The sequence below is a fragment of the Globicephala melas genome, chromosome 8, assembly GCF_963455315.2.
Source record: "Globicephala melas chromosome 8, mGloMel1.2, whole genome shotgun sequence".
Classification (NCBI taxonomy): Eukaryota; Metazoa; Chordata; class Mammalia; order Artiodactyla; family Delphinidae; genus Globicephala; species Globicephala melas.
This window is the reverse complement of record NC_083321.1, coordinates 44,844,512-44,858,623: the sequence shown is the minus strand read 5'-3', so window position 1 is coordinate 44,858,623 and position 14,112 is coordinate 44,844,512. Positions and strand designations below refer to the sequence as shown.

Genomic DNA, 14,112 nt, shown 5'->3' with positions numbered 1-14,112 from the left:
ATTTTGTAAGAGCTCTGTGGGGGAAGATGTCTTGATGGAGGACCTGCTTTGGAGGACTAGCCTGACTTGGTGTGGTTAATGTCAGAGCTGCCATGTGGATATAGAAAGTGATTCTAAGGTATATTGTTTCATTTGTATTTCTCTTGGTCCACAGGAAAAGCAAAAATTTCTGGGACAAAATTATTATAAAGAGGGACCTGAAGGAAATGATATTCGAAAGACAAATGTTGCTCAGATCCGGATGGCGTTCCGATATGAGACCTTATGCAATGAGCTCAGCTTCCTGTCTGACGCCATGAAATCAGAAGAGATCACAGCCCTGACCAAGTAGTCGAGCACTAGACATGCATTTTAACTTTCTGGTTTAATTTCAAATCTGCTGTGATTAACAGTGTTCAAGATACCAAACTATCCTCCACGGAGAGGATGCCTGTGAAGAACTTTCAAACTAGTGATTTTTGGTTGCACTGTTCACTTTAAGGTCTAATATGCCCACTTCTGTTAATATTTTTGAGTAATAGATGGTGAATCCTCCTTGGGGATCTGGGAGCTAGACACTTGTCTATATTCATTCCTAATTTTCCAGATGTTTCTCTTGAAAGTGCTAATGCTTGCATTGTTGGGACAAGGATCTTACATGGTCCAGTGCCCACTGATATATGAGGGCTGTGTGGTTTTCTGCCACAGTCCTCTCTGTAGGCCCTGCAGACTAGTTGGTATTTGTTCATTTCAGCCTCTGATGGGCTGGCTGCCTTAAAGTCTGTTTCAAAGCTCCCTTTCATAAAGGAGCTACTTCGAGAGAATTAGAAAACTTCCTTTGTTGTGCTTTTTTTTTTTTTAATGAGTTTTTAAAACTTTTATTTAGCCTCCCTCCCTTTCTATTTAGGAAACCAAATATTCACATCACAACCATCACTCCTATTTTGGGTCTTGGTTTCCTCATCTGAAAGGTGAGAGTTTGCACTAGATGAGTGATTTTCAGGTGGTGGTCTGTGAGTTCGCCTCCTGGACCACTTCAAGGCAGGGGTGGGCAGGGGGGAATGAGGTTCTGGGGTGCTGCTTTTACTTCTTCAAGGTGACTCTGCTTTCATCAGTTTTACATTGGGACTTCTGTGTATTTACATTTGAACTAAGGACTTTGAAAAGCACAGGACTAGATGACCTCTGTTCTTTTTGGCTTTAATATTCTATGATTGTAGCCCAATTATCATTTTACTTATGAAGAGTTAGGGCCACAGAAGTAAAGTTTGCTTAAGGTCACACAGCTCTAATAAGTAATAGGACTAGAACTAGGTTTCCCTAATCCTAATCCAGTCCTTTCCCCACTATTCCATCAGACCTCACAAATGTAGATTTTTTCTGTCACTGTAACCTGGTGCATTCCCCCCCCCCCAGGTGAAATCTCACCTTTACCTAATATGCAGACTTCTTCAGAAGATATAAGTGGTCCCTGGGGCTAGGTAGAAAGCATTTTTAAAGACTAGTCTGAATTTAAGCTTTACCAGTGTATTCTTCATCTGTGTTACTAGTGCCTGGTACATAGTAGGTGCTCAATATATGTATATTAAATAAATGAATGAATTTCCTCTTTTAGCAACTTTTTAAGGATGTGTGCTTCTGGTAATCACCAAGCTGCTCAAGGACCTTCCTGTCTATCTCTGTGGGCAAATGCAGACTACAGGAAGCCCTTCTGAATTATTACAGAGTTAGAAGAACCCGATTTTTGCCTGTGAAAATGCTTACCTGACTTTAGATTGTTTTGTCCTGTTACTTTATAATGCTTATCACCTCTACTGGTCAACTTAGTACAAACAATAAATGTAGTCTTTTTACTAGGCAGACATGTGCTATCTTACAGCTAATCATGAAATTGAATGAAAACCGAGTATTTGTGTTAGGCATCCACTATTTTTTGAAAAGCCATTTGTATACTTTTGCCCTAACATAGCAAGTATTGTACAGTTTTTCATTGTCATTTTATCTGTATCAAGTATTTGTTTTTATTATTAAAGTCTGTTAGGACTGTGGCTAACTAGTAGTTTTAAACTATTCAAGGCATATCTTTAAGTTTTTAAGAAAGATGGGCATCATGAAAAGCTATCAATAATAATTACTAATTTATCTGTTTACTAAGGTTCAGGTATGGATGACATTCACTAGGAAAACTCAGAAATTTTGAACTGAAGCTTGCAAAGTAAGCTTTACAAAGCAAAACCCAGAAGGTAAAACTTTGCTTTTTTTTCTCTAACTTCTGCTGTAACAGTTCATGACCAAAGCCTCACATGGTCATTTCCTTTTCCTTGGATATAACTTCAGTCTGTTCAGCCAACACCTGTTGGATTTTACCTGTCCTGCAAGCTTTTCAGATACCTTTTTCTATAGCACTGTGCACTGTTATTACATCATTGTACCTAATTGGCCTTTTTGGGTGGATCTCTACTTTCTTTTGTGATCAGAGCTGGACTCAAAACCAATTGTATACTAGCCCACATTTCTAAAAGAATGGTTTTTGAGGCATGTTATCCCTTGCTTACTCTAAAAGGCTCAAGTTCACATTATATGTTACTTCAAACTGCATTGCTGAAATGATCAATATTATTGTTCTTTGCCTCATAAAAACCAATCAAGCTCCTGGGATGGTATTTACCAAGGCCTGTCCTGGGCCTTTACTTTCTCTTACCTTGGATAAAGCTGAGTTGAAAGCACATCCCTATGGCTTTCTCTTTACTTGTTTGAGTGCTGTGTTGGTGAAACAATATTGACCTTTCTCTGGGTTTGCAGATACAACTGAAGGTGATATGTTGGTAATATACCTAGGTATTCTCTACCTGAACTACGACTGTTATAAAGAACAAGTATAGAGGGGGCAGAGTCAAGATGGTGGCGGGGGAGGATGCAGAGTTCACGTCTCCCCACAACTAGGGTGCCTGCTGGACACTGGTGGGGGACCTCGACGCCTAAGGAGACGGGAAGAACCCCCGAGCGACCGGGTAGGATGAGGGGGCAGTGAGGGGGGAGAAGTGGAGGCTGGACAGGACCAATGCACCTGAGGGGTAGTTGGGAGAGGGGAGGGGTTTCCACTCCTGGAGGGACCCTTGGGGCTTGGAGGATCAAGGGGGAGCACACCTAGCATCTCCCCTGACCAACTGGGACCCAGGAAGCCTGCTGGGCTCCCAGGCCAGGTCCCTTGCCCTCCAAGACCCCCCTCTGGGCTGCATGGGTCCTTGGGGCATAGGAGGGAAGCGGGGACATGAGGAGAGGTGGATGGGAGGGGCCCTCTGGGACGGGAGGATCAGGGGAGGTGTGGCAGGTGTTTCCCCCTCACCCACTTGGGGCCTGAGAAGCCTGCTGGGCTTCCGGGCCTGGTCCTCCATTCTCCAAGGCCCCCTCCAGCCTCATGGGTCCTAGGGCATAGGAGGGAAGGAGCAGGTAGAAGAAGAGAGTCCAATGGGGAGGGGCCCTGCGGGATCAGAGGACTGGGGGGATGTGCCTAGTGTTTCCCCCACCCACTCAGGCCCAGTGAGCCTGCTCGGGTCCTGGACCTGTTCCTCTGCCCTCCAGGGCTGGGGCCCCTCCTGTTGCATTAAGCCTAAGCCCCCCTCCATTCCCCCACCCCTAGGGCCTTTTCCTGCCCTGTGGGTCCTAAGCATAGGCCCTGCCTACTACCTAAACACCACCGCTGCCTAAGCCCCGCACCCCATAGCCAAGGCCTTTTCAAGCTTTTTTTTTTTTTTTTTTACTATTGTGGTTTTGTTTTACCATCCAGGTGTTGTTTTCATCTATATTTTTATTTTTTTATTCTTTCTAACATGTCTGTCAGTTTTCTAATCTAATTTTATTTTTTACACTTCGTTATTGTTCTCCTTTTTTTGCTGCCCCATGCAGCTTGTGGGATCTTGGTTCACGAGCCCGGGGCTGGGTCAGAGCTCCTGTGATGGGAGGTCCGAGTCCAAACCACTGGCCTGACAGAGAATATTCCCAGACCCCAGGGAATATTCATCAGAGTGAGGTCCTCATTTCGGCACTAAGACCCAGCTCTACCCAACAGCCTACAAACTCCAGTGCTGGAAGCCTCAGGCGAAACAACCAGCAAAACAGGAACACAATCCCAGCCATCCAAAAAAAAAAAGAAAATGAGATGACAAAAAAATATGTTACTGATGAAGGAGCAAGGTAAAAACCTACAAGACCAAATAAATTAAGAGGAAATAGGCAATCTACCTGAAAAATAATTCAGAGATATGATAGTAAAGATGATCTAGAATCTCAGAAACAGAATGGAGGCATGAATTAAGAAAATGTAAGAAATGTTTAACAAAGATCTAGAAGAACTAAAGAACAAACGAACAGAGATGAACAACACAATAACTGAAATGAAAAATAGACTAGAAGGAATCAATAACAGAATAACTGAGGGAGAAGAATGAATACGTGAGTGGGAAGACAGAATGGTGGAAATAACTGCCAAGGAGCAGAATAAAGAAAAAATGAAAAGAAGACACTCTCAGAGACCTCTGGGACAACACTAAATGCACCAACATTCGAAGTATAGGGGTCCCAGAAGAAGAAGAAAGAAAGGGTCTGAGAAAATATTTGAAGAGATTATAGTGGAAAACTTCCCTAACATGGGAAAGGAAATAGTCACCCAAGTCCAGGAAGTGCAGAGAGTCCCATACAGGATAAACCCTAGGAAAAACACACCAAGACACATATTAATCAAACTAACAAAAATTCATGAAAAAATATTAAGAGCAGTAAGGGAAAAACAAAAAATAACATACAAAGGAATCCCCATAAGGTTATCAGCTGATTTTTCAGCAGAAACTGCAGGCCAGAAGGGAGTGGAAAGATATGCTTAAAGTGATGAAAGAGAAACACCTACAACCAAGATTAATCTACCCAGCAAGAATCTCATTCAGATTCGATGGAGAAATCAAAAGCTTTTTCAGACCAGCAAAACCTAAGAGAATTCAGCATCACCAAACCAGCTTTACAACAAATGCTAAAGGAACTTCTCCTGGCGGGAAACACAAGAGAAGAAAAAGACCCACAAAAACAAACCCAAAACAATTAAAATGGTAATAGGAATATACATCTTGATAATAACCTTGAATGCAAATGGATTAAATGCCCCAATCAAAAGACACAGACTGGCTGAATAGATACAAAAACAAGACCCATATATATGCTGTCTACAAGAGACCCACTTCAGACCTAGGGATACATACAGACTGAAAGTGAAGGGATGGAAAAAGATATTCCATGCAAATGGAAATCAAAAGAAAGCTGGAGTAGCAATACTCGTATCAGATAAAATAGACTTTAAAATAGACTGTTACAAGAGATAAGGGACACTACATAATGATCAAGGGATCAATCCAAGAAAAAAATGTAACAATTATAAATATGCACCCAACAGAGGAGCACCTCAATACATAAGGCAACTGCTAAAACAACCATAAAAGGGGAAACGGACAGTAACACAGTAACAGTAGGGGACTTTTAACACCCCACTTACACCAATGGACAGATCATCCAAACAAAATAAATAAGGAAACACAAGCTTTAAATGACACAATAGACCAGACAGATTTAATTGATATTTATAGAACATTCCACCTGCAAGTGGCAGAATACACTTTCTACTCAAGTGCACATGGAACATTCTCCAGGGTAGATCACACCTTGGGCCACAAATCAAGCCTCGGAAAATTTAAGAAAATTGAAATCGTATCCAGCATCTTTTCTGACCACAATGGGATGAGATTGGAAATCAATTACAGGAAAAAAACTAAAAAACACAAATACATGGATGCTAAACAGTGCACTACTAAATAACCAAGAGATCACTGAAGAAATCAAAGAAGAAATTAAAAAATACATAGAAACAGATGATAATTAAAACACTACGACCCAAAAATTATGGGATGCAGCAAAAGCAGTTCTAAGAGGGAAGCTTATAGCAATTCAATCTCACCTCAAGAGACAAGAAAAATCTCAAACAATCTAACCTTACACCTAAAGCAACTAGAGAAAGAACAAAGAAAACCCAAAGTCAGTAGAAGGAAAGAAATAATAAAGATCAGAGCAGAAATAAATGAAATAGAAATAAAACAATAGCAAAGACCAATAAAACTAAAAGTTGGTTCTTTGAGAAGATAAAATGGATAAACCTTTAGCCAGACTCATCAAGAAAAAGAGGATGCAAATCAGTAAAATCAGAAATAGGGGAAATCACAACTGACACTGCAGAAATACAAAGGATTATAAGAGACTACTGCAAACAACTATGTGCCAATAAAATGGACAACCTCAAAGAAATGGACAAATTCTTGGAAAGGTACAATTTTCCAAGACTGAACCAGGAAGAATTACAGAATATAAACAGACCTATCACAAGTAATGAAATTGAAACTGTAATTAAAAATCTTCCAAAAAAATGTCTAGGAACAGATGGCTTCACAGGTGAATTCTAGCAAACATTTAGAGAAGAGCTAACACTGACCCTTCTCAAACTCTTCCAAAAAATTGCAGAGGGAAGAACACTCCCAAATTTGTTCTACAAAGCCACCATCACCCTGATACCAAAACCAGACAAAGATACAACAAAAAAAGAAAATTACAGACCAATATCACTGATGAACACAGATGCAAAAATCCTCAACAAAATACTAGCAAACAGAATCCAACAACACATTGAAAGGATCATACACCATGATCAAGTGGGATTTATCCCAGGGATGCAAGGATTCTTCAATATACACAAATCAATCAATGTGATATACCACATTAACAAATTAAGTAATAAAAACCATATGATCATCTCAATAGGTGCAGAAAAAGCTTTTGACAAAATTCCACACACATTTATGATAAAAACTCTCCAGAAAATGGGCATAGAGGGAACCTACCTCAACATAATAAAGGCCATATATGACAAACCCACAGCAAGCGTCATACTGAATGATGAAAAACTGAAAGCATTTCCACTAAGATCAGAAATAAGGATGTCCACTCCTGCCACTCTTACTCAACATAATTTTGGAAGTCCTAGCCACAGCAATCAGAGAAGAAAAAGAAAAGAAATACAAATTGGAAAAGAAGAAGTAAAACTGTCACTGTTTGCAGATGACATGATACTATACATAGAAAATCCTAAAGATGCCACCAGACAACTACTTAAACTAGTCACTGAATTTGGTAAGGTCGCAGGATACAAAATTAATGCACAGAAATCTCTGGCATTCCTATACAGTAACAACGAAAAATCAGAGAAATCAAGGAAACAATCCCATTTACCACTGCAACAAAAAGAATAAAATACCTAGGAATAAAGCTGCCTAAGGAGGTGAAAGACTTGTACTCAGAAAACTATAAAACACTGATGAAAGAAATCAAAGATGACATAAACAGATGGAGAAATATACCATGTTCTTGGATTGGAAGAATCAATATTGTGAAAATGACTATACTACCAAAGCAATCTACAGACTCGATGCAATTCCTATCAAACTACCAATGGCATTCTTCACAGAATTAGAACAAAAAATTTTACAATTTGTATGGAAACACAAAAGACCCCGAATAGCCAAAGCACTCTTCCAAAAGAAAAACAGAGCTGGATGAATCAGGTACCTGACTTCAGACTATACTACAAAGCTACAGTAATGAAGACAGTATGGTATTGGCACAAAAACAGAAATATAGATCAATGAACAGGATAGAAAGCCCAGAGATAAACCCATGCACATATGGTCACCTAATCTATGACAAAGGAGGAAAGAACATATAATGGAGAAAAGACAGCCTCTTCAATAAGTGGTGCTGGGAAAACTGGACAGCTACATGTAAAAGAATGAAATTAGAACATTCCCTAACACCACAGCCAAAAATAAACTCAAAATGGATTAAAGACCTAAATGTAAGACCAGACACTATAAAACTCTTAGAGGAAAACATAGGAAAATCACTCTTTGACATAAACCACAGCAAGATCTTTTTTGACCTACCTCCTAGAGTAATGAAAATAAAAACAAAAATAAACAAATGGGTCCTAATGAAACTTAAAAACTTTTGCACAGCGAAGGAAACCATAAATAAGACAAGAAGACAACACTCAGAATGGGAGAAAATATTTGCCAATGAAGCAACAGACAAAGGATTAATCTCCAAAATATACAAACAGCTCATGGATCTCAATATCAAAAAAACAACCCAATTTAAAAATGTGCAAAAGACCTAAATTTTACCAAAGAAGACATACAGATGGCCAAGAGGCACATGAAAAGATGCTCAACATCACTAATTATTGGAGAAATGCAAATCAAAACTACAATGAGGTATCACCTCACACCAGTGAGAATGGCCATCGTCAAAAAATCTACAAACAATAAATGCTGGAGAGGGTGTAGAGAAAAGCGAACCCATTTGCACTGTTGGTGGGAATGTAAATTGATACAGCCACTATGGAGAACAGTATGGAGGTTCCTTAAAAAACTACAAATAGAACTACCATATGACCCAGCAATCCCACTACTGGGCATATACCCTGAGAAAACCATAATTCAAAAGGACACATGTATCCCAATGTTCATTGCAGCACGCTTTACAATAGGACACGGAAACAACCTAAATGTCCAACGATAGATGAATGGATAAAGAAGATGTGGTATGTATATACAATGGAATATTAGTCATAAAAAGGAATGAAAGTGGGTCATTTGTAGAGATGTGGATGGACCTAGAGTCTATCATACAGAGTGAAGTAAGCCAAAAAGAGAAAAACAAATATCGTATATTAACGCATATATGTGGAATCTAGAAAAATGGTACAGATGAAGTTATTTGTAGGATAGGAATAGAGACACAGACATAGAGAACAGACTTGTGGACATGGGGGGGACAGGGAGGGTGGGACGAATAGGGAGATTAGGTTTGATATAAATACACTACTGTGTGTAAAATAGATAGTGGGAACCTGCTGTATAGCACAGGGAGCTCAGCTTGGTGCTCTGTGATCTAGATTGGGGGGGGGCGGGGGGGAGGGCAAAGGTGGGGAGGGAGGTCCAAGAGGGAGTGGATATTGGTATAAATATTGCTGATTTACTTCACTGTAGAGCAGAAACTAACACAACATTGTAAAGCAATTTTGCTCCAATAAAAAAATTAAAAAGAATTAAAATCTCAAAAAAAAGTATAACTGCAATAAAAGGAACACTCATCAGACACAGTTCCTTGAAAATTTTTATACCTTCAACCTCTAAAGGAATATGTGATTAGAAAGAGGATGCCAAAGAATTAAGACTATAAACAGCTGCAAGATTATCAAAATATATCTGAGGGGACGTTTATGTCTTTGATACCAAAATGTGTACTTCTCCATGACAATATACATTAATTATTAACTGCTACTCCTTCTTATAAATGGCTTTCCACTTCTCAGCACTAAGATTCTAGCCTGCTTCTCTAATTACATTCTTTTATCTTAGAAATGATCTTATAAGGTAAACATCAAAACCACCATAAAGTATTTTATCGATTATTTTTACTATTCAGTAGGGTAACAAAAGACCATGAAAACAAATGAAAGTCTGTTGCTAACTCTTTATATTATATTGTCATTGTGTTGCCCATTTTAAATGTGGGTGAACAGCTGATTTCCCTAATCTCCAAGTAGTTTTCTTATTCCTAGACAGACAAAGTAAGCTGGACTTACTTAATGAAGAAAAAAACAGTGAAAAGTGCAAATTCTTTGGACTACCTTTTAATGAATCCAACTTTCCAGTGATAAAAATCACTGAACCAAAATATATTTTCAAGCAGCCTTATTACCCATACATATATTAGGTATAAGGAAATTGAGTCTAATTTGAAATGAGTTTTAAAACATAGCACAAAAACATTACAATCCCCCAGAGCACAATACAAAATAGTCCTCTAAGGAATATAAACACAGTATATAAGAATGTGAAACTACATGATAAGAAAAAAAAAATCTCTTCAATTAGCTAAATTTACTTGCTAAAGATTATTTATTGCACAATATGTCAGTTTGCCCTAAGAATAAAACAGATACTATTATTTTCAACGTCTAAATTCAGTACATAGTCAAATCCACTTTCTCAAACTAAAGTTCTACAGTATTATGAGTAAACCCTTTGTTATTGGGTTAAGATAGGGAAACTTTATAACTTATAAAACAAATTTCTTAAGAGTTCATGAAACCACTTCATAAATCCTAGAAGGCACACATATTTCCTATCATAGTAAGTGCGTTTAAGTACTTCATATTTAAAAAAGACAAGCTGTACAGAATACAAAAAGTATACATTTCATCCATTAAACAAATTTATAACTTCTATGATTAGCTATTACAGTAGAACCTACCTAACATTCACATCTGAAGAATTATCACCCAGTTTAATGGAGTGAGCAAAAAACGGTGCTCCTTTATTTGATAAGGCTAGTAAAAACGTTTAATTTCACAGTAGATCAGTTAGTGTTTTGGAGCTCATATTGGAAAATAAAAGGTTTGGGCAATATCAAGTCACTGGGCTCACTGTTAAATAATTCCTTGAAAGGTGAAGGATTCTGGGGGATAAAATCATTGGCTATACCTGGAAAGATCTAAAAATCAGTAAAGCCACTTTGTTCATTTTCAGAAACATTCTTAAATTGGGCAATCTGAATGAGACTCAGAAAATCTAATCCATAAAGACAATTTAAAATCTTAGAGCTGGAAAACACCTCAGAGGATTCTCTGTCTCAAGGTTTTCAAAATAGGTTCCATGGAGTACTAAGAATCCATGGAGGAGATTCAGAGTTCTGGATTTTGACTTGAATTATTTAATTCTTTCTTTTGAAAAAAAATTTTAAAAACAAGTCCCATCATACAACTGTATTACTCATCAGATTCCAATATACTGGTAATCACCAGTGCATTAATACATGTTTTCATTGGTTGACTTCATAAATATTTAGTTATTATGGTATATAAAGTTTATATAAGGAAATTTATAATGATAAAATGACATTTAGTGGGGTAGGGTGTGTGTTCATGCATGTGCAGCACATGTGTGTAAGGGTTCTGAGTAAGATTTTTACTTGAAAAAAAAGTTCTATTGCTGAAATAAAGTGTGAAAACCACAGATAAAGTCTGTTTCTAAAGTAAGAACCTACAAACCAGAGGAAGGGGCTTTCTCTAGGTCACACAGCCATCAAGTACACTGCCAGGTTGATATGCTACAGCCCCCAGTACTCTACTTGCATAAGCGTCCATAGCAAGTGTTTAGCTATTTGGTACTGAGCTGCCCCCATCATGAATGTCAACCAATTAGTTATCACTATTTTTGGGGTAAAATCAAGCTACCTTTTGTCAGACATTTTTCCTAAAAATGAATTACTTAATTTGCATGCCTATTAAAGTCCCTAGTATCCAAAAATTCTGCTGTCAATAAGCAGCAACTTAAATTGTATACTTTGGTACTCTGGAAAATAGTAACATTTGCAATTTACCAATAATAAATCAGAAAAGTTACATGGAATGTTAAAATACTTTTTAAAGACATCAGGCCCTAGTTTATTATATGCTGAAATGTTAGTGTTTGCATAAAATAAAAAATTTTACTTTATAAGCAAAATTTTAAAAAAATGGTTCAAATGCCACTGAACATAACTATACTCTTTCAGGGTATTTCAAATAAAATGCAGTGAAACAGTAAGTTAAATTAATCTCCTAACTTTCAGAGGTGTTTTATGTACGTATGGTTAAAAGGCTACACCCTATTTTCTTCTCTCTTAATCTAAGAAATTTGAAGACTTTGGGACCTCAGAAAGATGCCTTCAAATTAAGAAAATAAAAGCATCATAAACCAATATTGAATGATTTATCATAATTTGGACATAAAATTTAGGGTCTGTGATGAAGAAAAATTTCCATCTGAAACGGCAAGATACATACGTATTATCAAAAGCTATTTAGAACAGTTTCCCAGCTGTGGGAAAGCATTTCCAGAATAGCCAAGAAGATTCTCCAGCAGAAATCCATTTACAAGGCAAAGTCCTGCCCAAGTTTATAGTCCTAATCCAAATTATACAGCATGGGGGAGGGGGGAGAAGACTTTTAAGTGAAAAGCATGTAGTTCCAAAACACTTAAAGTTATGAAATAATTGCGGATTATTTCAAGTAAAAACTATAAAAGGAGCAATAGCTAACCACAAGGGGGCATACATACTCCTTAGATTCCAGCAGTAAGACTAATTTAAGTAGTAACATGCACTTTGATGTATTCTACATTTTCAGTCATTTAAGATTTTCTCTCAGATGGCTACAGCTTTTTAACATTCAAGGTTTATTTTAAACCTAACTAAATAGATTCCAGAATACTCTTGCCCTGAAAAATAATAGTATTTCAGAAGCCCCTGGAAATGTTGCTGTTACCTCAGCAAAGGAGTCAAGAGCTATTAGTCCTAATATATATTAGAACAGATAAACAATAGGAAAATATGGTCTAAAACAGTAGCAAGTTTTAGTTTACCATAAATGGAAGACATGGAAAGTTTATCAAAGGAAATGGACAAATTGTCAGAATAGTGAAAATAAGAGGGTGGGGAAAATTGACTTCTCTGTGTCTGTCCTACAACATCCCTGCATTCTTCCGCCATGACCAAAGTGTTTGTAGCCCACATTAGCAACAGAACACTTCACCCCAAGGTCATGGCCTATGGGGCTGGCCTGCCTCATCAGCCATGTTAAGAATATAGTTAGCCATATCATCTTCAGTGGGTGCATCTGACACCACCCAAGATTCATTTGCTCCAGTCATCTGTAGGCGGCAAATCGGGCAATTCCTGTGTCGATCACTCCTATTAGAGAAGTCAAATAACAGTTTGTTTTCTTTTTCTGTTTAAAAAATGGATTTGGAACAATACAAGTACATTTTTTTTTAAGTAAACAGCATAAAAGTATATAGTGAAAAATATATCTCTTCCTCCTATCCCAGTCTTTAATTATTATCCCCAGAGGCAACCACTGTTACCAGTTTCTTATACATTCTTCTAGAGATAGACCAGGCATGACCAAGCTTGTGTGTATCTATACATCACTGCTCTTTTTACAAGTATCAGCACCTGTTAGAGCTGTCTATTCAAAATAAACATACACTGTTTGGATAGGCCATACTTCATTTAACTTATCTCCCATAGAAGGACATTTAGGTTTTCTCCTATCTTTTGCTGCTATAAACAATGGAATGGAAGCATTCAAGGTTTAAAATAATAAATGAACTTTACATGCAGAATAATTTTGGGGGGAGGAAAGAGCTTATATATAATCACTTAAATCAGATTATGTTTTCCAAAGGGATTTTTTTGTCTTGTCAAACATTATTTTGGAAATTTCAAAAATAACATATTTGAGCCAGAAACATGTCATAGAGGGAAAATATTTTTCTCTTCATCTCTCAGTGAAGTCTGAGACCAAAGTAATTAAATTATATCAATTGCTCCTTGGCTTCTGTGCAAAAATTTAGAAATCTGTTCCAAAAACTCAATGTGAAAGTAGAGCTGGCATATATAATTCAGATTCATTTCTGGTTCCTCAGAGATATTTTTCAAGATAATTGTGTGCTTTTCTGTGCACAAAGTTACAATTTTAAAACAGTCAGTTTCTGGCCAATAGGGAACAGATTTATCTTCCCACTTGAAACAACTAAAACACTGGACAAAATACATGAAATAACGGTTTTCAACACTAAGCATAAGATGACAAAAGATTATAACCCTGGAGAGATAGGAAGCAAAAGAAGGTGAGCCCTATAATTGCCCAGCTTACTGCCCTTGAGAGTTTCCAGGCTACAGAGCAAGCAGGGGAGACTGAGATGGAGCCCGGTAGACTCCCTGAGTTGACAAGTCAGAGCTGAGGACCTCGGGAAGCCAAAGCAGCTAGAGTTCATAGGGTGGAGTACTGCAAAGGAGAAAGCTACACAAAGGGAGAATCCCACAGTCTACTGAAGGTCCCCGTAGATATATTCAGTAGAGTAATGATCAGTGTGTGCATGTGAGGAAACTACTCGAGGCTGTGGAATCACCCAAAAGGATTTGAGGGAACAGTAA

At 37.7% G+C, this 14,112-nt stretch overlaps 2 protein-coding genes across 6 annotated transcripts in view; one reads left to right on the top strand and one right to left on the bottom strand.

Annotated features, from left to right (window-relative positions):
• AMPD3 (adenosine monophosphate deaminase 3) overlaps positions 1-2,697 on the top strand; it is a 42,746-nt gene extending 40,049 nt beyond the window's left edge. For all 3 annotated transcript variants that reach the window (XM_060303510.1, XM_030831367.2, XM_030831368.2), the window contains exon 15: positions 155-2,697. In XM_060303510.1, the coding sequence (XP_060159493.1) occupies positions 155-331 (177 nt within the window). In that variant the 3' untranslated portion in view covers positions 332-2,697. The remainder of the gene's footprint in view (positions 1-154) is intronic.
• A 7,050-nt stretch (positions 2,698-9,747) lies between these two features.
• Positions 9,748-14,112, bottom strand: part of RNF141 (ring finger protein 141) — a 48,463-nt gene continuing 44,098 nt past the window's right edge. For all 3 annotated transcript variants that reach the window (XM_030831371.2, XM_060303509.1, XM_070046145.1), the window contains one exon: positions 9,748-12,864. In XM_030831371.2, coding sequence (XP_030687231.1) covers positions 12,714-12,864 — 151 coding nt within the window. In that variant the 3' untranslated portion in view covers positions 9,748-12,713. The remainder of the gene's footprint in view (positions 12,865-14,112) is intronic.